This window comes from Myotis daubentonii, chromosome 17, assembly GCF_963259705.1.
Source record: "Myotis daubentonii chromosome 17, mMyoDau2.1, whole genome shotgun sequence".
In the NCBI taxonomy this organism is placed as follows: domain Eukaryota; kingdom Metazoa; phylum Chordata; class Mammalia; order Chiroptera; family Vespertilionidae; genus Myotis; species Myotis daubentonii.
In genome coordinates, this window is record NC_081856.1 from 54,387,244 (window position 1) to 54,411,255 (window position 24,012).

Sequence of the window (24,012 nt, forward strand, 5' to 3'; positions counted from 1 at the left end):
CCTGCCTCAACTCCTGTCTCCCTGCCCCCTTCCTGGCCTCCCCAGGCCTGCCCGTCCGTGCTCCCCTGTCAGCTCCACTCCACCAACCTTCTCTCTGAAACACTGATCACACCACCTGCCTCCTTCAGGCCCTGACGGTTGCTGGCGGGATGAAGTCCAGATTCCTTCCTGGAACACAGTCCTGCCATATGCCCTCAGGCTGCTCCAGCTGGCCTCCTGCTAGCCCCTCGCCCTCCACTCCCAGACCTGACCTTGTACAGCCTGAGCCACAGGCAGGCCCCGCTTCCCTGGGGGGGGATGCGGACTGCCTTCCCAGCCACCTGGGCCCCCTTTTTTTTGGGGGGGGGTCCCTTCTTCGCATCCACCTGGCCCATTACAGCGGCTGTCCAGCCACCCTTAGTCATTCTGGTTTGTTCACATGCTGCGCACCGACCGGCAGGCAACGCAGCTCCTCCCCCCACCTCTTCTGCGTTGCCTCCTGAACAGGAGCAGTTCCTCATCGAGGGGGCCCTGCCCGCCAGAGCTCTGAGCTCGGACCCAGCAGGATTGCCCCCCCGAAGGAGGGAACATGGAGCATTCACGTGGCTAAAGAGAGCAGCAGTCAAGGCAGAAGGAGCTCAGGCATGAGCGTCAGGCGAACTGTGCAAGGACAGTATTTTCTCAGGTTCAAGGAGGATACACTCGGCTAAGCTCACCCGTAAGGGAGGCTCCTGGGGACAGCTGGGGCCTCGAGTTGTGGGGCAGGGGCGGGCAAGGAGCAGGAGGTCCATACCGCAGCAGGGAGACCAGCACGGGGGTAAGGGCGTAGACCTGTCCTGTCGGGGAAGGGGACTCTGGCAGGGCCACAGTTGGGTGTTTAGCCAGACGAATCCAGCCACAGAATGACCAGGCCACGGTGAGCAGGTGCGAACAGGTGAAGAAAGCCAGGAGGAAGAAGCACTGAGGATGCCAGAGAAGAGCTGGGAGCAGTGCTGGGGGAGGGGCAGAGGCATTGGGAGGTAGTTTTTAGTGCCAAGAAGGGGTCAGGCTGGGTTCAGGGCAAAGCAGGCAGGTGTTTCTGTTAGTGGACTGTGACCTGCTGTGACCCACCCAGGGTGGGGAAAGGGGCAGCTCTGATACGACTGGGCGGGCTAGCGGTGGGCGGGTGGGTGTGCAGAAGGCGCACACTGATCCACGAAGGAATGGAACCAGAGCAGTTGTGAGGTCAACCACATCGATTCTTCAGGTGGGGAAGGAAGCGGCCTCCCTCGGCACTGGCCTGGGCCTATCAGCAAGGCCCTGGTGTCACTAGCAGCTGCCCGGCACTCTCAGATACAGGCCTGGGTGTTCTCCGTTTAGATATAAACAACATTCAGACCAGCGTCAGAGCCCCTCTGCGACCTGTCAAGACAAGAACACCACTCCAGCCCCAGCCAGTGTAGCTCAGTGGATAGAGCGTCAGCCTGCGGACTGAAGGGTCCTGGGTTTGATTCTGGTCAAGAACACATACCTCGGTTGCAGGATCCTCCCCAGCCGCGGCCCTGGTTGGGGTTCATGCAGGAGGCAACCAATCAATGTGTTTCTCTCACATCGATGTTTCTGTCTGTCTTTCCCTCTGTCTCCCACTCTCCCTAAAAATCAGTGGAAAAATATCCTCCGGTGAAGATTTAAAAAAAAAAAAAAAAAAAAAGAAGCAGCCCACTCCATAATCACATCTGAACACAGACAAAACACGAGCCCCGCCCAAGCCAGGAAGACAGAGCGCGCCCTGCCCTACCTCCTCTGAGCGCCTTAGGCCTGTCTCCAGTCTGTCCTCCTCCCAGAGGCGTGTTGAGATACCCAGTCACCGAGTGGCTCCCCTTCCAGACAGCACCCAGTCCAGAGCAAAGCCCTGCTTCCTGAAGTCCTCCCAAGCGCCACTCCAGCCAAATCCTACTAAGGCCTTTCTAGCACCCCCTTCCTGTGACTCCCTGAGGTTCCTTCCGCATCACCTCGGTCTTCTCTCTGAGTACAGCCTAGATCAGTGATGGCGAACCTTTTGAGCTTGGCGTGTCAGCATTTTGAAAAACCCTAACTTAACTCTGGTGCCGTGTCACATATAGAAATTTTTTGATATTTGCAACCGTAGTAAAACAAAGATTTATATTTTTGATATTTATTTTCTATATTTAAATGCCATTTAACAAAGAAAAATCAACCAAAAAAATGAGTTCGCGTGTCACCTCTGACACGCGTGTCATAGGTTCGCCATCACTGGCCTAGATCCAATGGGGGAGGGGGTCAGAAAGACTCCCCTTGGGCAGGTGTGGAGAGAAAGGCTGCAGCAGAATGGGTGAGCAGGAGGCAGCCAAAGCAGGCCGGAGACGAGGCTGCCTGCAGCAAGCCCCATCCTTGACAGCTGGAAAAACATAGGAAAAACGGGCTGGTCCTGGGGACCTGGGGGAGAGCCCAGGAACTTGACATGACTGTGTCTCAGACCCCTCACCTGCAGGATGGCATTCATACTGTCTGCCTGGATGGGAGGTAGAAGGAGGTATGGACAGAGGGCTTCAGGTTAAAGGTCCCTGTCCTCCAGCAACTTTATGCCTTGAAAAGATGGCTTTGCAAAGAAGCTTGTTAACCCCACAAAGAACCCAAGCCAAATGGGAGCAAAGGTCCCCAAAGGCCTTGCCAAGCCAGCTGCGTCTAATGGGAAAATCTGAATGGGGACAAACTGCGCAAAAGCCAGTGACCCACAACCAGAGGGTCAGCATAGCAAGTTAGGAAAACACTGAAGGTTTGCTCACAGCAAATTCACAAGGAGCACAGACCCCGGATGGACACCAGGACACAGGTGAGACCTCCTGGCGGCCAGGAGCCAAGGGCCATTCCAAAGCCACGCTGTCCCAGAGCTCAGACAGAAGAGCTGGACAGAGGACGAGGAAGCACGGCCCAGTAGCTCTCACTCCCCAGGCTCGCTCCTCCCAACACGTGACCCAAATGAACGCTGATAACCTTGCTCTCCAAGCTTCTGCTGTTCTATCCCAAACTCAACCCTGACATAACAACAACAACAAAGGTAAGAAAGTTGCAATGAGAGGAAATAAGAGTAGAGAGAGCTGGTGAGCCTGGAGAAGGTAAGTACAAAGAAAGGCCGAGGGCTCCAGCTCAGGTGCTGGGGGCCCAGGGGGTCTCTACTGAGCCCTGCAGTCTACGGAGAGGCTGGAGGCAGAAGCAGGGTGACTGGTGACCCCGTAGCTCCAGCACCCATACCAGAAACCATGAGGCCGTCCTTGCTCTCGCTCATGCCCAAGACCAGTCCACAGGTACCCACTAAACTCCCACCACCTCTGCCCACGTCTCGCTCCCCTGGGTCAGAGCTGCCCTCGCAGCTTGCTCAGATGACTGGCTCTTTCCCCTTCAGCCCATTCCCTCAGCCCCTCCCTTAAGCCTTTCAAGGGCTTCCCACGGCCCTTAGGATGAAGATCAACATCAGCCTGGGGCCTTAAGGCCTTATCACCACCTGGGCTGTGTGTCCTTCCCCCTATGCCCCATCCCCTCCTCTGCCCCTTTAGTTCCTTCAGTGAGGCCACTGCCCAACAGCCTCTGCATTCCCACACCAGAGGGCCCTCGATGCCATCTCGCTCAGAACTTCTTCAGGGAAGGCTGCCCTGAGCTGGCCTGGCCGCATCCGACCCGCCCATGAGGCCCGCTCCCAGCAAAACGAGCAGCATTCATCACCCTGGCCATTTGGCATTTACAGGTGATTACTCAGTTCACAGCTGCTCCCGCTACACTATGGTCAATAAGGCAGGGGCAGTGCCAGATTGTGACCAGCACTGAACCCCCGACTCCTAACCCAACGCCTGACACACAGTCAGTGCTCAATATTTATATTTATTTTTTTTTTTTGAGGAAAGAAGCGTGGTGCAAAGGGAAATAGAGAGCGTGTATCAGTCAGAGTTCTTATGTAGTCAAAGATTAGCTTGAAGGAATTGGCTCATACAAATTGCAAGATTGGCAAATTCGAAATCTGTAGAGCAAGCCAGCCGGCCGGTTGAGAAAGAATCCCTTCTTCCCTGAAACCCTCAGCGTGCTGCAGGTCAGGCCTGTGACTGGCTGGCTGAAGCCCACCCAGGTGAGAGTCGTCCTCTTTAAAGCCATGACTGCTGGTGTCAATCACATCTACAAAATTCCTCACACAGACACCTGGGCACCACGGCCCAGCCCAACTGACCCATAAAATGGAAGGAACCATCACAGCTGGTAAAGACAGTGTCAGCCCAAGGAGAGGCCAACAGGGGGCAAGACTAGAGGGAGGAGAGGACTGAGGCTAAATAGGAAGCCGACCTCACCTGCTGGAGGGACGCCCAGCAGAGATGTTCTACAAAGAGCAGAGGCCTTCTCCGCCGAAGGGAGCTAGGCACTGGTTCCCAGGGCCACAGGGATTCGGCCGGGATTATAGTCCAGGGTGTCGGAGGAGGGTGGGGGCAAGCCCCCCGCCCCCATTGTGAGGTCCAGGTAGAATGCTCAGCTCAGACTGACCCCAGTCCTGGCTGATCTCCAACCTTGTCCTCGTCCCCAGCCTCCCACTAGGAGTGTGCCCTCTGGCTTAAACCTGGACTTCACCATCCTCTTCTGTTGGAGAGCAGACGCCCGCAGAGCCCCCGGAGATCCTGAAGACATGGCCTCGCCTGACTCCCAAGGTCAGGCCCACAAAGTTGTCTGTGTAGGTAGCACTTAAAAAATGAAGCGCAATCAGGACTCCGAGGTCTGACTTCTTGGAACCTGACGAGGAGTGCGGTCGGGTTCTTGAAGGACCACAGTCAGGAAAAGCCAAGGAGCCAGGGAACGGAGGTGTGGGTGCAGAGAGGGCCCCGCGGGGCATTTGGAAGAGGGGAGCTCGAGTCACCAGAAATGGAAACTCCAAGTTATAGGGAGCCAGATGCCTGGACAAGGAAGCCCTGGGCTGGCAGTCAGAGACGGACTCTGAACACCGGGGTCAGGAGAAAGCATGGCCCTGTGTCCAGGTGTCCAGGTGTCCATAGAATGTCCCCAGGTGAAGGCTGACAGTTAACACCTGGGTGTGCCCAAGATCAGAAGGAAAGGCACCCTGGCCAGGAGGGAGGGTGATGAGTTTCCATTCCATAGAAATCCACTGGTTACCTACCTACACTGCACCAGGCCCTTTGCTGAATTCTGGGGGGTCCCACATCCCTGCCTTCAGCATCCAGAGAGTAAAAACAGCCTTAAAGAGCTAACCAGACAGAGCCAGGCAAGCATTCCGACAGGGGATTAGCTTGCCACGGGTGCGAGGAAGCTTCACAGAGGGGCCACCATGAGAGTGAAGTTGTCTGGACAGCCTCTGACCTCACAATACCCACTGGGCCAGCCTTGCAACTTGCAAACTCTGGCGCCCTCCTCCAGCCCGGGCAAGGCCCGGGGCCCTGGGCAGCCTCCAGGTGCAGTGCCCTCCGGTGGGCCGCGCCCTTCCCGCTGCCCTGGGGCATGTCTCTACTCACCAATTATGAGGGGCTTCGGCATCAGATCGAGAGGCTAGTGCGGGAAAACGAGGAACTGAAGAAGCTGGTGCGGCTCATTCGGGAGAATCACGAGCTTAAGTCGGCCATCAAGACGCAAGCAGGTGCCCTGGGCCTCAGCGGGTTCGGCAGCGGGCTTGGTGAGGCGTCAACTGGACCTACTCAACACCAGGGTAACTATCAGGGGCCTGAAGTCAAGGAGAGCAGGGAGGGAAGGGTGAGGCTGCACGAAAGAGGAGAGACGGTGCTGGGGTCTCAGGAGTCACGGGGAGAAGGGCATAGATCGTAACACACAGGTGATTACTCAGTGGCCCCGCCAGGTGAGGGGAGGGTGAGGACCCAGGACCCTTAGACTCAAAAGGCAAAACGAGGCACCTGGTGGGAGGAGCCCCAGCCCACACGCCTGCCTCCCTCGAGCTGAACTTCCCAGCAGCTCCGTACACTAAGGAGTTCCCAGCTCTGGAATCCAAATGTCATGTCACTCACTCTCAGCCTCCCATTCCTCTCCTCCATCCCTCCTCCTCGGCACCCCTGTCCCTCTCCCCCATTGCCCTCCCCTCAGAGATGGTCAGTAGGCGATGGACAACCCAAGTCCAGAAGCCTAGGACGGAAGCTGGAGGTTTGGGACTTAGTGCGGGACAGAACCCTGGGGCTGGAGATTTCCAGAGTCGGGTGAGACAGGAACGGGCAAAGAAGTTACAGGTGTTTTCAGGGTAGCAGTTGCAGTGATGATCCGTGGAGTTCAACCTGGATCTCAGGGACTGAGCCGGGAGGGCACTCAGAGGCCAGGAGACCAAAGCGGCTGCAGCGCAAGCTGAATGTGGTGGGAGGAAGGAGGCAGGCGCCAGACGAATGGAAAACTGTGGGCAGAAAATGGCTGGCATTGAAGAGTCAGGAGAGAGGATTTCTGGGGGTGCAAGATCTCGGGGTATGGCAACAGGAGTCAGTGGCTGTCAGGGTGTTGGTAATGGTTGTACAGGGCTAGGAGGTGATGAAATGCCGGCGGGCGGTTGTCACATCCACACCTCTCCCCCTGCCTTACCACGTCCTTCTTGCCCTGCACTCTGCCTGCTGGGGCCCCGCTCTGTTCACTCAGGTGTGACAGCATCTCCTTTCCTGGGAGGACTCTGCTCTTCCCGTCTCTGCCCTGAAGGCTCCTCTACAGCCTCCTGGGCGGTGGGCCTGACACCGCTGTCTATTGTAGAAAGGGCACAGGTGGCATCCTAGGTGCCCCATCCTCTGACCTCTGCACCCATTTGGGACTGCAACGCTTCTCTTTCTGAGTTCCAAGAGCACCTGGAGCCCCCTTGGCTCAGCGTAACCACTGCTGCTTCCAGGAGGCTCCGGGCCCTCCACCCTCAGCCAGCCTGCCCACTGCAGGCCTCCGCCCTCTGCCAGGAGTGGAGACCCCCAGAGGCTCTGGCAGGCCCAGTGAGTCCCTGGAACGCAGCTCGCTCCAAACTCGACACATTTCTGGTTCAGACCTTGTCCTTCCCACCAGGATGCTAGAGCCCTCGCGTCTGCTCCTCCCCGCACTGTTTCAGCTCCAAGCCTTCTCTCCTTTGCTCTGGAAAAGCTACCACCGCTGGGTTCCCTGCCATCCACCCGGGCTGTGGCACGGGACCCGTCTAACACAGGCCCCTTTGTTTGAAAGGTTCAGCTGCCACTAACGGCACAGGGAGGTACAAGGCTGAAGAAATCTCATAGTTTAAAAAACTAGATTCTGATTTCCCACCCCTAGGCTAACCAAGCAAGCCTTCTCCTCTTAGGTTTGATTCTTTTTATTTTTATTTTTTTTAATATGGAACGCTTCATGAATTTGTGTGTCATCTTGGGCAGGGGCCATGCTAATCTTCTCTGTATCGTTCCAATTTTAGTATCTGTGCTGCCGAAGCAAGCACTTAGGTTTGATTCTTAATAAAATCTGGGACCACTTCTGGTTTTCCAGCTCCTGAAGGGTCAGGCGTTGGGGGCCAGGAAAGGCTTTCTGGAGGTGAGCCCAGTCAGCTAGTGGTGAAGGGGGCAGGGGACATTCCAGGAGGAGGAGCAACTTGTGGAAGGTCTGGCCTTGGAGGTGCAGGAATGAGAAGTAGATCAGTGTGGTGAAAGCCCAGCCTCTGTGTGTGTGTGTGTGTGTGTGTGTGTGTGTGTGTGTGTGTGTGTTGTGTATTGAGTGTGTGGTCTGCGTGTGAGAGGGTATGGGTGTGGGTATTGATTGGGGGGAGGTAATGAGCATGTGTGATGTGAATCACCGATTGTCTCAGTCATTAGCACATGTGCAAGCATGTGAATGTGGTGTGCAAGTGTGTGGTCCGAATGTGCAATGTATAGTGTGATGTGTATGTGTATTGTGTGGCATGTGTCTGCAGTGTGTGGGGCAGGTATGTGACTGGGGTGTGTGGTACAGGTGTATATGAGAATGTGTGTGTGTGTGAGCATGTGGTATGTGCGCCTTGAGGGAGTTGGGAGTGTGGGAAAGTGTGCGTGCTATGAGTACGTGAAAGTGTACTGTGTGTGGTGTGTGTGACTGTTTTGAGTTGTGCGATAATGTGTGAATGTGTGGGGGGTTTTTTGTGATATGTATGAAGGTGTGTGCACTAAGGTGTGTGATGTGTGTGTGTGTTGGGGCCAACAAGAGGTGAACAATGCAGGCAGAGAGGTCAGCGGGCATCAGTTGCCAAGGACTCAAGTGCCACACTAAGGGGCTCGGACTTGTTCCTAAAGGCAACATGCCAACGCCAGTGATGTTTAAGGGAGAGTAGTCATGTTTGTGCTTCAGAAAGATCATCCCGGCTGCTGCGGGGAAATGGAATCAAGGGAGACAAGAGTGAGGCAGGGAGAAGGGTTAGGCTGGGGCTGTGCAATCGTCCAGGTGAGAGAGGAGGGCGTGAACTAGCAGTGAAGAAAATCGATTCAAGTTATTTTGTAAGAAAACTAGCTGCTTGGATGTGAGGCATGAAAAAGAGGGAGTCCAGAATGTTCTGTGGCTCCAGCTGGGGCGGCTGAGTGGCCGATGGCGCCACTCCTGAGACTGCAGACCCCTCCATGCCCATGCCCCTGCCCAAGCCCAGCCAACCCCACCCCAAGCCTAAGCCTAACCTTGAGTTGCCTCCGAGGCTCTTTCTGGGCACTGCCTCGCCCTGTTTTCCTTGCGACTGGCCTTCCTCGCGGGGTCAAGCTCTTACTCTCGATTTGCTCTAGGGAACTTGGCCCTCAATTCCTCTTTCTGGGCCCCCCTCCCCTTCTCTGGCCCTGTCCTCTTGTGCACATCTCTCCCTCCTACACCCTCCAGGCAGAGCTCTAGCCCACCCCCATTTAGGAGGAATGGGGGGGAGTGCTTGTGGGTGCTCACAGCACATGTGCCAGCTTCCCTTCCCCCAGCCCAGATGGGAAGAACAGGGGTGAGAGCTGTGGGGGGGCGGGCAGCTCTTCACAAAGCGACCACATTGTGGCACCGAACTCCAGGTACAAAATCCTCAACCAAACCCTGACCTTTCAGGTTGCTGCGAAGGTGAATTGGTCGGGTAGGAAGCTAGGCCACCATGGAACACGTGGTTAGCTCCGCGGGTAACTTTGCATTGTGTAGACTGTAGTGTGCGCCCCGTCTGTGCTCTGGCCCGGGTGAGCTTGGCAGCAGGACCCGCGGCGGTTTGGGGGGAAGAGCATGAGGTCCGTGTGGCACACACTGACTTTCCGACATTCGCGGGACCCCATGGGGCGCGTGTGGACCTGAGCTCGGGGGAGAGAGAGGTCAGGGCCAGAGAGACACAGGGAGACCCTCTGAGGAGGAGCACAGTGAGGGCAGACAGAGGAGCAGGTCCCAGTCAGGGCAGGTGGAAGAGCCGGCGAAGAGCACGAGGGAGCCCAGCTGAGGGTGCGAGGCCAGGGAAGCCGAGGGGCACTCCCCAGGGGCAGCGTCAGCCACGTGGATATTTCTGTCGTTCCCTCTCCCACTGTCTCCAAACCTCAATGGGAGACCCCCTGAGTGAGGACTGACAGAGGAGGAAGAGAACACTCGCTCAGGACTCTTGATGGCCTTGTCCGCCATGAGGGAGGGGAGAAGGAGAAACAGGAGAAGGGCTGGTGGTCACGGGTTGCGGGGGCGCAGAGCTGCTCTGCAGGAGGCAGACACCCCGAGTTTGCTGGTTTGGGGGGCAGGAGCCAGGGCAGCTGGGCCGCAAGACATGGCAGAGGCAGGCAGGGCGGAGGACGCCAGGTGCAAGCCCAGGCCTCCAAGCAGGACCCGCTTTCCCCAAAAATGTCTCTCAGAGCTGAGAGCAAGGTGGGGGCAGGCAGGGCGGGAAGCGGGGCGGGGGCAGAGGAAATGGGGAGCCTGTGCCGAGGCCCAAAGGGGCGCATCTGCGGGTCCCAGGGCAGCACCCCTTCTCTGCCTTCTCCCGAAGCATTTGGAGGGGGAGCACGCGCTGAGGGGGCTCAGCAAGAGCTGGGGGGGTGGAGGGGCCCCTGGAAACACCCTCCCTTCAGCATCCTCGTCCCTGGGCCCCTCCCTCAGGACCCCCATCTCCCTTAAGGACCCCCATCTCCCCTCAGGACCCCCATCTCCCCTCAGGACCTTCTCCCCTCAGGACCTTCTCCCCTCAGGACCTCTCTACCCTCAGGACCCCTCTACCCTCAGGACCCCCATCTCCCCTCAGGACCATCTCCCCTCAGGACCATCTCCCCTCAGGACCTTCTCCCCTCAGGACCTTCTCCCCTCAGGACCGTCTCCCCTCAGGACCGTCTCCCCTCAGGACCTTCTCCCCTCAGGACTGTCTCCCCTAAGGACCCCCATCTCCCCTCAGGACCTTCTCCCCTCAGGACCTTCTCCCCTCAGGACCTTCTCCCCTCAGGACCGTCTCCCCTCAGGACCGTCTCCCCTCAGGACCCCCATCTCCCCTCAGGACCGTCTCCCCTCAGGACCGTCTCCCCTCAGGACCTTCTCCCCTCAGGACCTCAGGACCTTCTCCCCTTAGGACCTTCTCCCCTCAGGACCGTCTCCCCTCAGGACTGTCTCCCCTCAGGACCTTCTCCCCTCAGGACCTCAGGACCTTCTCCCCTCAGGACCTTCTCCCCTCAGGACTGTCTCCCCTCAGGACCTTCTCCCCTCAGGATCGTCTCCCCTATGGACCGTCTCCCCTCAGGACCGTCTCCCCTCAGGACCTCAGGACCTTCTCCCCTCAGGACCTTCTCCCCTCAGGACCTTCTCCCCTCAGGACTGTCTCCCCTCAGGACCTTCTCCCCTCAGGACCTTCTCCCCTCAGGACTGTCTCCCCTCAGGACCTTCTCCCCTCAGGACCGTCTCCCCTCAGGACCTTCTCCCCTCAGGACCTCAGGACCTTCTCCCCTCAGGACCTTCTCCCCTCAGGACCGTCTCCCCTCAGGACCGTCTCACCTCAGGACCTTCTCCCCTCAGGACCTCAGGACCTTCTCCCCTCAGGACCTTCTCCCCTCAGGAACTTGTCCCCTCAGGACAGTCTCCCCTCAGGACCTTCTCCCCTCAGGACCGTCTCCCCTCAGGACCGTCTCCCCTCAGGACCTTCTCCCCTCAGGACCGTCTCCCCTCAGGACCGTCTCCCCTCAGGACCTTCTCCCCTCAGGACCTTCTCCCCTCAGGACCGTCTCCCCTCAGGACCTTCTCCCCTCAGGACCTTCTCCCCTCAGGACTGTCTCCCCTCAGGAACTTCTCCCCTCAGGACCTTCTCCCCTCAGGACTGTCTCCCCTCAGGACCTTCTCCCCTCAGGACCGTCTCCCCTCAGGACCGTCTCCCCTCAGGACCTTCTCCCCTCAGGACCTCAGGACCTTCTCCCCTCAGGACCTTCTCCCCTCAGGACCTTCTCCCCTCAGGACCTCAGGACCTTCTCCCCTCAGGACCTTCTCCCCTCAGGACCGTCTCCCCTCAGGACCGTCTCACCTCAGGACCTTCTCCCCTCAGGACCTCAGGACCTTCTCCCCTCAGGACCTTCTCCCCTCAGGAACTTGTCCCCTCAGGACCGTCTCCCCTCAGGACCTTCTCCCCTCAGGACCGTCTCCCCTCAGGACCGTCTCCCCTCAGGACCTTCTCCCCTCAGGACCGTCTCCCCTCAGGACCGTCTCCCCTCAGGACCGTCTCCCCTCAGGACCTTCTCCCCTCAGGACCTTCTCCCCTCAGGACCGTCTCCCCTCAGGACCTTCTCCCCTCAGGACCTTCTCCCCTCAGGACTGTCTCCCCTCAGGAACTTCTCCCCTCAGGACCTTCTCCCCTCAGGACTGTCTCCCCTCAGGACCTTCTCCCCTCAGGACCGTCTCCCCTCAGGACCGTCTCCCCTCAGGACCTTCTCCCCTCAGGACCTCAGGACCTTCTCCCCTCAGGACCTTCTCCCCTCAGGACCTTCTCCCCTCAGGACCGTCTCCCCTCAGGACCTTCTCCCCTCAGGACCGTCTCCCCTCAGGACCTTCTCCCCTCAGGACCTTCTCCCCTCAGGACCTTCTCCCCTCAGGACCTTCTCCCCTCAGGACCGTCGCCCCTCAGGACCTTCTCCCCTCAGGACCTTTTCCCCTCAGGACCTTCTCCCCTCAGGACCTTCTCCCCTCAGGACCGTCTCCCCTCAGGACCTTCTCCCCTCAGGACCGTCTCCCCTCAGGACCTTCTCCCCTCAGGACCTCAGGACCTTCTCCCCTCAGGACCGTCTCCCCTCAGGACCTTCTCCCCTCAGGACTGTCTCCCCTCAGGACCTTCTCCCCTCAGGACCTTCTCCCCTCAGGACCTTCTCCCCTCAGGACTGTCTCCCCTCAGGACCTTCTCCCCTCAGGACCTTCTCCCCTCAGGACCTTCTCCCCTCAGGACCTTCTCCCCTCAGGACCGTCTCCCCTCAGGACCTTCTCCCCTCAGGACCTTCTCCCCTCAGGACTGTCTCCCCTCAGGACCTTCTCCCCTCAGGACCTTCTCCCCTCAGGACCTTCTCCCCTCAGGACTGTCTCCCCTCAGGACCGTCTCCCCTCAGGACCTTCTCCCCTTAGGACCTCAGGACCTTCTCCCCTCAGGACCTTCTCCCCTCAGGACCTTCTCCCCTCAGGACTGTCTCCCCTCAGGACCGTCTCCCCTCAGGACCTTCTCCCCTCAGGACCGTCTCCCCTCAGGACCTTCTCCCCTCAGGACCGTCTCCCCTCAGGACCGTCTCCCCTCAGGACCGTCTCCCCTCAGGACCTTCTCCCCTCAGGACCTCAGGACCTTCTCCCCTCAGGACCTTCTCCCCTCAGGACCTTCTCCTCTCAGGACTGTCTCCCCTCAGGACCTTCTCCCCTCAGGACCCCCATCTCCCCTCAGGACCGTCTCCCCTCAGGACCTCCATCTCCCCTCAGGACCCCCATCTCCCCTCAGAACCTTCTCCCCTCAGGACCGTCTCCCCTCAGGACCTTCTCCCCTCAGGACCCCCGTCTCCCCTCAGGACCTTCTCCCCTCAGGACCTTCTCCCCTCAGGACCCCCATCTCCCTCAGGACCCCCGTCTCCCTTCAGGACCTTCTCCCCTCAGGACCCCCGTCTCCCCTCAGGACCTTCTCCCCTCAGGACCCCCATCTCCCCTCAGGACCTTCTCCCCTCAGGACCCCCGTCTCCCCTCAGGACCGTCTCCCCTCAGGACCCCCATCTCTCCTCAGGACCGTCTCCCCTCAGGACCCCCATCTCCCCTCAGGACCTTCTCCCCTCAGGACCCCCGTCTCCCCTCAGGACCCCCGTCTCCCCTCTGGACCCCCGTCTCCCCTCAGGACCTTCTCCCCTCAGGACCCCCATCTCCCCTCAGGACCCCCGTCTCCCCTCAGGAACTTCTCCCCTCAGGACCCCCATCTCCCCTCAGGACCCCCGTCTCCCCTCAGGACCTTCTCCCCTCAGGACCCCCATCTCCCCTCAGGACCCCCGTCTCCCCTCAGGACCTTCTCCCCTCAGGACCTTCTCCCCTCAGGACCCCCATCTCCCCTCAGGACCCCCGTCTCCCCTCAGGACCCTCATCTCCCCTCAGGACCCCCATCTCCCCTCAGGACCCTCATCTCCCCTCAGGACCCCCATCTCCCCTCAGGACCTTCTCCCCTCAGGACCCCCGTCTCCCCTCAGGACCCCCGTCTCCCTTCAGGACCTTCTCCCCTCAGGACCCCCGTCTCCCCTCAGGACCTTCTCCCCTCAGGACCCCCATCTCCCCTCAGGACCTTCTCCCCTCAGGACCCCCGTCTCCCCTCAGGACCGTCTCCCCTCAGGACCCCCATCTCTCCTCAGGACCGTCTCCCCTCAGGACCCCCATCTCCCCTCAGGACCTTCTCCCCTCAGGACCCCCGTCTCCCCTCAGGACCCCCGTCTCCCCTCTGGACCTTCTCCCCTCAGGACCCCCATCTCCCCTCAGGACCCCCGTCTCCCCTCAGGACCTTCTCCCCTCAGGACCCCCATCTCCCCTCAGGACCCCCGTCTCCCCTCAGGAACTTCTCCCCTCAGGACCCCCATCTCCCCTCAGGACCCCCGTCTCCCCTCAGGACCTTCTCCCCTCAGGACCCCCATCTCCCCTCAGGACCCCCGTCTCCCCTCAGGACCTTCTCCCCTCAGGACCTTCTCCCCTCAGGACCCCCATCTCCCCTCAGGACCCCCATCTCCCCTCAGGACCCTCATCTCCCCTCAGGACCCCCATCTCCCCTCAGGACCTTCTCCCCTCAGGACCCCCGTCTCCCCTCAGGACCTTCTCCCCTCAGGACCGTCTCCCCTCAGGACCGTCTCCCCTCAGGACCTTCTCCCCTCAGGACATCAGGACCTTCTCCCCTCAGGACCTTCTCGCCTCAGGACCTTCTCCCCTCAGGACTGTCTCCCCTCAGGACCGTCTCCCCTCAGGACCTTCTCCCCTCAGGACCGTCTCCCCTCAGGACCTTCTCCCCTCAGGACCGTCTCCCCTCAGGACCGTCTCCCCTCAGGACCTTCTCCCCTCAGGACCTCAGGACCTTCTCCCCTCAGGACCTTCTCCCCTCAGGACCTTCTCCCCTCAGGACTGTCTCCCCTCAGGACCTTCTCCCCTCAGGACCCCCATCTCCCCTCAGGACCGTCTCCCCTCAGGACCCCCATCTCCCCTCAGGACCCCCATCTCCCCTCAGGACCGTCTCCCCTCAGGACCTTCTCCCCTCAGGACCCCCGTCTCCCCTCAGGACCTTCTCCCCTCAGGACCTTCTCCCCTCAGGACCCCCATCTCCCTCAGGACCCCCGTCTCCCCTCAGGACCCCCGTCTCCCCTCAGGACCTTCTCCCCTCAGGACCCCCGTCTCCCCTCAGGACCTTCTCCCCTCAGGACCCCCATCTCCCCTCAGGACCTTCTCCCCTCAGGACCCCCGTCTCCCCTCAGGACCGTCTCCCCTCAGGACCCCCATCTCTCCTCAGAACCGTCTCCCCTCAGGACCCCCATCTCCCCTCAGGACCTTCTCCCCTCAGGACCCCCATCTCCCCTCAGGACCCCCGTCTCCCCTCTGGACCTTCTCCCCTCAGGACCCCCATCTCCCCTGAGGACCCCCGTCTCCCCTCAGGACCTTCTCCCCTCAGGACCCCCATCTCCCCTCAGGACCCCCGTCTCCCCTCAGGACCTTCTCCCCTCAGGACCCCCATCTCCCCTCAGGACCCCCGTCTCCCCTCAGGACCTTCTCCCCTCAGGACCCCCATCTCCCCTCAGGACCCCCGTCTCCCCTCAGGACCTTCTCCCCTCAGGACCTTCTCCCCTCAGGACCCCCATCTCCCCTCAGGACCCCCGTCTCCCCTCAGGACCCTCATCTCCCCTCAGGACCCCCATCTCCCCTCAGGACCCTCATCTCCCCTCAGGACCCCCATCTCCCCTCAGGACCTTCTCCCCTCAGGACCCCCGTCTCCCCTCAGGACCTTCTCCCCTCAGGACCCCCATCTCCCCTCAGGACCTTCTCCCCTCAGGACCGTCTCCCCTCAGGACCTTCTCCCCTCAGGACCCCCATCTCCCCTCAGGACCCTCATCTCCCCTCAGGACCCCCATCTCCCCTCAGGACCTTCTCCCCTCAGGACCCCCATCTCCCCTCAGGACCTTCTCCCCTCAGGACCCCCATCTCCCCTCAGGACCTTCTCCCTTCAGGACCCCCGTCTCCCCTCAGGACCGTCTCCCCTCAGGACCTTCTCCCCTCAGGACCCCCGTCTCCCCTCAGGACCTTCTCCCTTCAGGACCCCCGTCTCCCCTCAGGACCTTCTCCCCTCAGGACCCCCGTCTCCCCTCAGGACCTTCTCCCCTCAGGATCCCCATCTCCCCTCAGGACCGTCTCTCCTCAGGACCCCCATCTCCCCTCAGGACCTTCTCCCCTCAGGACCGTCTCCCCTCAGGACCCCCATCTCCCCTCAGGACCCCCATTTCCCCTCAGGACTCCCATCTCCCCTCAGGACCGTCTCCCCTCAGGACCTTCTCCCCTCAGGACCCCCATCTCCCCTCAGGACCCCCATCTCCCCTCAGGACCCTCATCTCCCCTCAGGACCGTCTCCCCTCAGGATCCCCATCTCCCCTCAGGACCATCTCCCCTATGGAACCCCATCTCCCCTCAGGACCGTCTCCCCTCAGGACCCCCAGCTCCCCTCAGGACCATCTCCCCTCAGGACCGTCTCCCCTCAGGACCCCCATCTCCCCTCAGGACCCCCGTCTCCCCTCAGGACCGTCTCCCCTCAGGACCCCCATCTCCCCTCAGGACCCCCATCTCCCCTCAGGACCCCCGTCTCCCCTCAGGACCCCCCTCCCCTCAGGACCCCCATCTCCCCTCAGGACCCCCATCTCCCCTCAGGACCTTCTCCCCTCAGGACCCCCATCTCCTCGAAGGACCCCATTCTCCCCTCAGGACCCCCGTCTCCCCTCAGGACCCCCGTCTCCCCTCAGGACCCTCTCCCCTCAGGACCCCATTCTCCCCTCAGGACCCCATTCTCCCCTCAGGACCCCCGTCTCCCCTCAGGACCCCATTCTCCCCTCAGGACCCCATTCTCCCCTCAGGACCCCATTCTCCCCTCAGGACCCCCGTCTCCCCTCAGGACCCCATTCTCCCCTCAGGACCCCCGTCTCCCCTCAGGACCCCCGTCTCCCCTCAGGACCCCCGTCTCCCCTCAGGACCCCTCTCCCCTCACCGAGACCCGCCCTGATACTATCGCTCCGCCCTCACAGCGAGAGCCGCCCCTCGCCATAGCCCCGCCCCAATACTCTAGCCCCGCCTCCACAGCGGCCCCGCCCCGTGCTGAGCCACGCCCCGTACAGAGCCACGCCCCGTGTAGAGCCACGCCCATCTGTCTTAGCTCCGCCCCGTGCAGGGCCCCTTTCTACCTGGGTCTCTGCAGGTCAGGGCCCGCACCTCCTGCCACCTTGTTGCCCCTCTGTCCCTGCGTGGACCGGGGTTTCCGAGGCCGGAGAGGCCGCCGGAGGTGGGCAGACCCGGGAGGGACCACGGTGAAGGCGGAGGCAGCTGCAGCCGGGGGCTGGAGGCCGGCGGGGGAGGCGATGTGGTGGAGGTCCCGACAGTGCGAAGGGCGCCCCGACCTGCCCCTGCGCAGTGAGGATGGGAGACCCCAGGGGCCACTCCCAGTCCTGGTCTCGCGGGAAGGACGAGCTGCCCTGCTGGAAGCACTGGGGACAGTGAGTCCGTTCCGTTAAACTGTTGAAAACACTGGAAACGACATTTGCAAATCGAAAGCATGGCTTTCCTTTTTTAAAAATATTTTTGATTTCGGAGAGGAAGGAAGAGGGACAGAGAGAAACCTCAATGATAAGAGAGAATCATTGATCGGTTGCCTCCTGCACGCCCCCTGCTGGGGATTGAGCCGTAACCCAGGCATATGTCCTTGACTGGAATCGAACCCAGGACCCTTCAGTCCACAGGCTGACGCTCTACCCACTGAGCCAACCAGCTAGGGCGCATGGCTTTTCTTTTAACCTAAATTGTCCGAGGTCACAAACAAACCTCCTTGGACACTAAGTAATTCTTACACATAAAATAAACATATAAATGCAATGAACCTAACATTCTCTTTTAGTGTCTGACACTGTCCTAAAACCCAGGAAGATTTCAACTCACAAATCTAAATCAATTAATTATAACTTACCGCCCTTGGCCGGTGCTCAATGGTTAGAGCGTCGGCCCACGGACTGAAGGGTTGTGGGTTCGATTCCCAGTCAAGGGCACGTACCACATGAAACTTCACGCCTGTTCTAGCGCTGGCCTCCCTGAGGGTCCCCCACCTGGCCAGGGGAGGCTGTCCCTGCCAGTACAGAGGTCAGAAGGCCGGGGCCCACCTGGGGTCTCAGTGCTTTCTCTGTATCCCCCAGGTGTCTTCCTGTCCCCGGCCCCAGCCGCAGCCAATGAACCTGCCCTGGACGAAGTGGGGCTGGCGCCCATGGCGGACATGCTAAACAGCCCGCAGCCCAGCCCCATCAGCATGCTGCTGTCCTCCCTAGGGCCCATGTCCCAGAACAGCGCGCTCTACAGCCTCCTGGCCAACCCCATGGCAACGTCCATGCCGAGCGCCATGGCCAGCTCTCTGGGCCTGCCCTCCACCGGCTCCCTGACTCCGCATGGCCACCTGAGCGGCTCCATGAGGGCGTCCCCAGCGGCCACTCTGACCAGCAGCCTGGGCCTGCCTTCCACCGGCTCCCTGACGCCAAGCAGCCCCCTGGTGGGCCCCCTGTTCACCTCCACGACTGCCCCCCCAGGTGTTTCTCAGAACCTGGCCAACCCCGCGACCAATGTGGAGGCCCCCCGGGTGCGGCTGGCAGAGTCCCCCCAAGGACCCGCCTCTGGACCCCACCCCTCAGCTGGCGCTGCGGGGCCTGCTGCCGCCCGCAAAAGTAAGTGGTGCCGGGGGAGGGGCTCCCCGCCAGGCCGGTCCCGGTCCGACCTCGCCCTTACCCTCCTCCTCTCCTTTCTGCCCCACCTTGTCACCAGTCCCCCTCTCCACCGAGCACCCCCTGCCGACCCAGGACCCCGAGTCCTTCAGCATGACGTTCGTGGGTGGGCCCATCCAGACCTCCACCCCTGTCGGCGCCGTGGGCACGCCGGGCTCCGCGAACGCCTTCTCCTTCAGCACCTCAGAGGCCCAGACTCAGCCGGGTGCCCCTCAGGGACCAGCGGCGGCTGTCCTCATCCCCACCACCCCCGCCACCCCCGCCATTGTCCTCTCTGCCCCTGATCCTGCTCCCCCAGCTGCCACCCATCACAGCCCCTCCAACACCGCCCACATTGCCCAGGGCACCACCCACTCTGGCACCCGAGTGAACCCCTCCTCGGCCCGGCCCTCAGCCACCTCCCCTCCACGGTACCCCCACTCCCCACCCCGCACCGCCTCCTCCCCTGCTTCTGTCAACGGCCCACGCGGCTCGGAAACGGCTCGGAAGAGCATCCTGGACTTGGAGCGGAAGCTGGCCCACCGCAAGACCAGCAAGTTCCCCGAGAGCCCCCGAGGTCGGTGCTGTCCCGGGGTTAACACCTGTCCGGGGGCTCCGGGCCGCCCTCAGAGACCCCCCCGGGCACCTGCCTGGGCTATAGACCACGCCACGGCCCACCCCCTCCGCCCCTTGCCGCCCCCAGAGCCGAAGCAGCTGGCCTTGGAGAGGTTGGTGGGGGAGATCGCCTTCCAGCTGGACCGCCGGATCCTGTCAAGCATCTTCCCGGAGCGCGTGCGCCTCTACGGCTTCACCGTCTCCAACATCCCCGAGAAGATCGTCCAGGTACGTGCCAGAGGGCCTGCGGCCACGGCAGGAACGGGGAGCGCGCTGGCCGCCGAGGGGCTGCCGGGGGCCGCACCCCGGCCAGGCCAGCGCAGTGTAACCCAAGGGCACCTGGGACGGAGGAAGGACTGCGCTCCGTCCACGTGGCCAGCAGTGCCCGGGCACCTAGACAGCGGGAAGCTGTGGTCCCAGCTGCACTGACTCCCCAGAGAACAGGGCAGGGCAGAGGCCGAGCATGGTCAGGTCTGCGCTTTCCCCCTCGGCCCCTGCCATGGCCCCCCCCAGGCCTCCCCCGAGACTGGAAGGGGGCGTGCACGTGGGCTCCCCTTGGGAAACGGCCCCCTGTGCTCCCGGCCACCTCCTCTAGGCCACCTGTGTCTGCGCACCATCCACCTGGGGGAGTGGGGGTGACTGGGCAGGAGTGGCTGCTTACAGGGGGTTCATCTGGCCCAGCTATGAGCTTGTCTTTTCCTGTTGTTAAGGCGCCTTCAGTCGTTCCCTTCAGTGTGGTGCCTGCCCGTGGTGCCCCCCGCGTCCCCTCAATGGCTCCGGGAATGTTGTGACTTTTGTGTAATGAGTTAGTTGTCCAGCCGAAGCCTCTCACTAGTTTTCAGAGCTCACATATCATCAGTTCAGTTTTCTACGTAGACAGTCATTTTGTACAGTAGTTACGAGAAGCCGATGATGTGGCAACCTCATCCTGCTTCTGACTTGATGAGGAACACTTCCTGTTACGTATGAGGTGTGCTCCAGGCTTTTAAAGAATATCTTTTTCTTTTTTTTTTAATCATTGATTTCAGAGAGGAAGGGAGAGGGAGAGAGAGAGAAAAAAACATCAATGATGAGAATCATGGATCAGCTGCCTCCTGCACACCCTCTACTGGGGATCAAGGCCGCAACCCGGGCATGTGCCCTGACCGGGAATCAAACCCTGACCTCCTGGTTCATAGGTTGTTGAGCAACCCTGAGCCCCGCCGGCCGGGCTGCTCCAGGCTTTTTGTCAGGTCAGTCAGTTCCCGGTTACAGACGACAGATCCCTCTCGAGCTGGTGTCAGCAGGAAGGGTTATTACGTCTGCAGGGCCCAGAAGCTCCGGGAAGCAGACAACAGTGGGCTTTTCCTGCTCTGCAGCCAGGAAAAATGCCAGCACACCAGGGACCTTCCTAGTGGACACACCATTGCAGAAACCCAGGTCACAGGGGTGTCGGGAAAAGGTGGTTTTCAGCTTCCAGCCCCTTGGAAGTCAGAGGGCGGTAGAAGGCTCTAGAACAGAAACCAGATGAGCCAGATTCAGTATCTGCCCCATCAGGTTAAGAAATTTCCCTCTCCCTCCTTTGTTGAAAGTTTTGTTTTTTTTTTCTTAATCGTGAACAAATACCGGATTTTTTTAGAATGTTGTTCTGTCTCTGATGAGATGCTCACATGACTTCCCCTCTCTCCCTTTTCTCTTTAACATATTGAGACTCGAGGTAAGATATTCTGATCATAAACCACACCAATCCCTGGTGTTTGTTTTGTTTTGTTAATATATTTTGATTTCAGAGAGGAAGGGAGAGGGAGACAGAAACATCAATGATGAGAGAGAATCATGAATCAGCTGCCTCCTGCACGCCCCACATTGGGGATGGAGCCCTCAACCCCCAGGCATGTGCCCTGACCGGAATCAAACCATGACCTCCTGGTTCATGGGTCGACGCTCAGCCACTGAGACGCACGGGCTGGGCTATTTTTGTTTCTTGGGTTGAGTACTTCCTTTTATTTTGCATTTCTTTTGCTTTTAAATAAAGTATTGGGGGGGCAGTAAAAATCTGTAACAACTGGAACTACGTGTGGGACACCAGCCAGAGTGGACGATGAGGCAGGATCTAGGGCAGAGGGGGAGGTTCTATTGCTCAGCAGCTGCTGGGGACGCGGTCTCAGAGCAGCCACAGCCCTGTGTCTGCCACCCCCGTGCCTGCCTCAGAGAGTACCTGCAGGGTGGACGAACCCAGCCCTCGCCCTCTATGGCCAGACCCTGTCCATCCCTACCATGGTCAGCTTGAGCATTTAAAACCACAAAGCCGCCCTAGCCTGTTTGTCTCAGTGGATAGAGTGTTGGCCTGCAGACCAAAGGGTCCCGGGTTCAATTCCGGTCAAGGGCAGGTATCTTGGTTGCCGCTCCTCCCTGGCCCGGGCCCTGGTCCAGGCGCGTGCAGGAAGCAACCAATTGAAGTGTTTCTCTCACATCGATGTTTCTCACTGTCTCTCCCTCTCTCTTCCACTCTCCCTAACAATCAATGGAAAAATATCCTCGGGTGAAGATTAACAAAAATAAAAACATTAATTAATTTTTAAAAAACAAAAACAACCCCCCCCCCCCAAAGCCCACCAGCAGCCTCCATCCCTTCAGGACAGGGCCCTTCCTTCTGCTCTGCTCTCAGCACCTTGGGGTGTGGGGGGCCATGCCCTCAGCTCCCCCACCCAGGGTGCTTGTCCTACTCTTCCCCACATGCTCCCCTTCCCCTCTTAAAGGGTCACTTCCTTGGGGCAGCCCTGGCCTGGTCTCTCAGCCCACACCGCTCTCCAGGGCCCAGCACCCTGCAGGGCGGGCTCAGTCTGGACCCCACTGACCTCCCGTTCCTTCCGGAGATCCGTGCCCCAGACCTCGCGCAGCGGGAGCTCAGCCAGGGCCCCGGGCTGAGCAGGCCCTGGGGCTCCTCCCGGCACGGCCCACAGCTGTGCGCCCACGGTGCTCCCTGCCATCCTGGGCTGACAGTTCCCTTGCTTACCCTCCATCATTGGCTGAGCTCTGGACGTCCTTCCCACGGGGGCCAGGGGAGGAGGCTAGAATCAGGGACACAGGCTGCCCAGGAAGTGAAGAGCCAAGCCTAGAGCTCTCGTGTCACCTGCCAGAGGTCAGGGGTCACTTCAGCTGAGCCCAGCCCTAAGCCCAATGCTCTGCTCACATGACCACCTGGGGGGGAGGACAGAGTGGCCTTCCCGGAGGAGGTGAGCCTAAGCGTCTTGTCTGGGCCTTCCCGTCAGGTAAGGAGCTAGCATCTCGGGAGTGGCTGGAAGGGGGCATGCAGGGCCAAGTCAGAACCTCGCAGGTCGGCCCCGGCCCCGAGGGCGGGAGCAGTGGGAACCACAGAAGGGCTCAGGCAGGGAGACACCCTACCGGACGCCCACTTCAGACCCTTAGTTCTGCGGGCCTGGGGCCACCGCACCTGTGACAGGCACAGCATGTGCAGGACCCAGTGCAACGGCTGAGCATTCAGCTGAGTGCAGGGCCCTCTGAGCCTGGTGTCATGTGACTGTCCAGGAGGCCACAGCGGGGGGCGGGGGGAGGAAGGACGCAGCCACCACCTGGCTAGGGAGCACAGGTGATGAAGACGTAGGTGGAGACAACCCCCAGCCGCTGCCAGTCCCCAGGAGCAGACACCTGAGGGACAGCAGGACCCCAGTGCTGGGGCAGGATGGCTGGCTCTGGGCCTGGGGTGGTCATGTCAGCATGAGGCGGGAGTGACTCCAGCAGGGCCTGAGCCGGGTGCAGAGAAGGAGGCGCCTGGAGAGGTGAGAGGAAGGGCAGGGGGCCAGGAGGAAGCCTGGGAGAGCCCCCCAGTGGCGTCTGGTGGGCCAGGCGCCCTGGGGACATCAGCGCTCCCTCACTGTCCCTCCAACCCAGGCTCCCGGCCATGCTCTCGCTCTCGGTCCTCGGTTCCTCTTGGCCTCAGCTCCATCCTGAGTCCCTAATGGTGATGGATCCCGGGATGGGGCTTAGGGAACCTTTGCCCCTCACCTGACCGCGTCCCCTCCCTCTTCCCAGGCCTCCCTGAACCCCAATGACCACAAGCTGGATGAGGAGCTGTGCCAGACGCTCACCCAGCGCTACGTGAGCATCATGAACCGGCTGCAGAGCCTGGGCTACAACGGGCGGGTGCACCCGGCGCTGACCGAGCAGCTGGTGAATGCCTACGGCATCCTGCGCGAGCGGCCCGAGCTGGCCGTGTCCGAGGGCGGCTCCTACACCGTGGACTTCCTGCAGCGCGTGCTGGTGGAGACGGTGCACCCCAGCATGCTCACGGACGCGCTGCTGCTGCTCTCCTGCCTCAGCCAGCTGGCCCACGACGACGGCAAGCCCATGTTCATCTGGTGACGGCCGCCTGCCCCGCCGGCCCAGGCTCGCTTCGTCCAGCTCCCCCACGCGTAGACATTAAAGATTCCCACGGATGCTGGCCGCGGGGCCTGCCCGCACTCCTGGACGTGCTGCTTCCTTGGGTGGTTCCCAGTGCCCGCTCCTCTTTGCCCGGTCAGTCCTGCCGGCCCTGGGGCAGCTGCCTGGCCGAGGGGGGGTTCAGAAGGCCCCAAGGCTCCCTTGGCCTGGCCATGGGAGCCGCAAGAGGCCCTGAGACTTGGCGGGAAGAGCAAGAAGCAGGAAGGAGCCGAGCTGGCAGGGAAGGGCTGTGGCAGTGCCTGCACCCCTGGCCACAAGTGTGGGCTGAGGCCTGGGTGCAATGCAGAAGGCAGACTGAACGCAAGAGGAGGATGTGGCTGTGGGAGTTCCTCCTTCTGGACCAGGCAGCGATAAAATGGCAGGGGGGCCGGGGGGTTCTGGACCCTCTTGAGGGCAGGGGGACATGAGAGGGAGGGAAGGGAACCAGGAGAAAGCCTCCCACGGACCTGGGCATGGGTGGCCCAGGGGGATGGGACCCCTTCCCAAGGCACCCGGGGCGCAGGAAGCAGAGGCAGCTCCACCGGGTGCCGAGACCAGCCCCCACCTGCTGCAGGGGCAGAGGCAGGATGGGAAAGCAGAACAGAGCAGGGGAGCT

General features: G+C 60.9%; 2 protein-coding genes and 1 non-coding gene across 4 annotated transcripts in view; 2 read left to right on the forward strand and 1 right to left on the reverse strand.

The window, feature by feature from the left end:
* Positions 1-24,012, forward strand: part of GPAA1 (glycosylphosphatidylinositol anchor attachment 1) — a 139,664-nt gene that overhangs the window by 92,159 nt on the left and 23,493 nt on the right. The gene's annotated exons all lie outside the window — the stretch shown is intronic.
* SPATC1 (spermatogenesis and centriole associated 1) lies at positions 5,284-23,771 on the forward strand. Its single transcript, XM_059672533.1, has 4 exons — positions 5,284-5,671; positions 17,808-18,326; positions 18,424-19,205; positions 23,010-23,771. The coding sequence occupies exons 1-4, from the start codon at positions 5,467-5,469 to the stop codon at positions 23,337-23,339; spliced, it is 1,836 nt and encodes a 611-aa protein (XP_059528516.1). The 5' UTR covers positions 5,284-5,466; the 3' UTR covers positions 23,340-23,771.
* Positions 7,294-7,399, reverse strand: LOC132220227 (U6 spliceosomal RNA). The gene has a single exon (XR_009449729.1). It is a non-coding gene; the product is annotated as a U6 spliceosomal RNA (small nuclear RNA).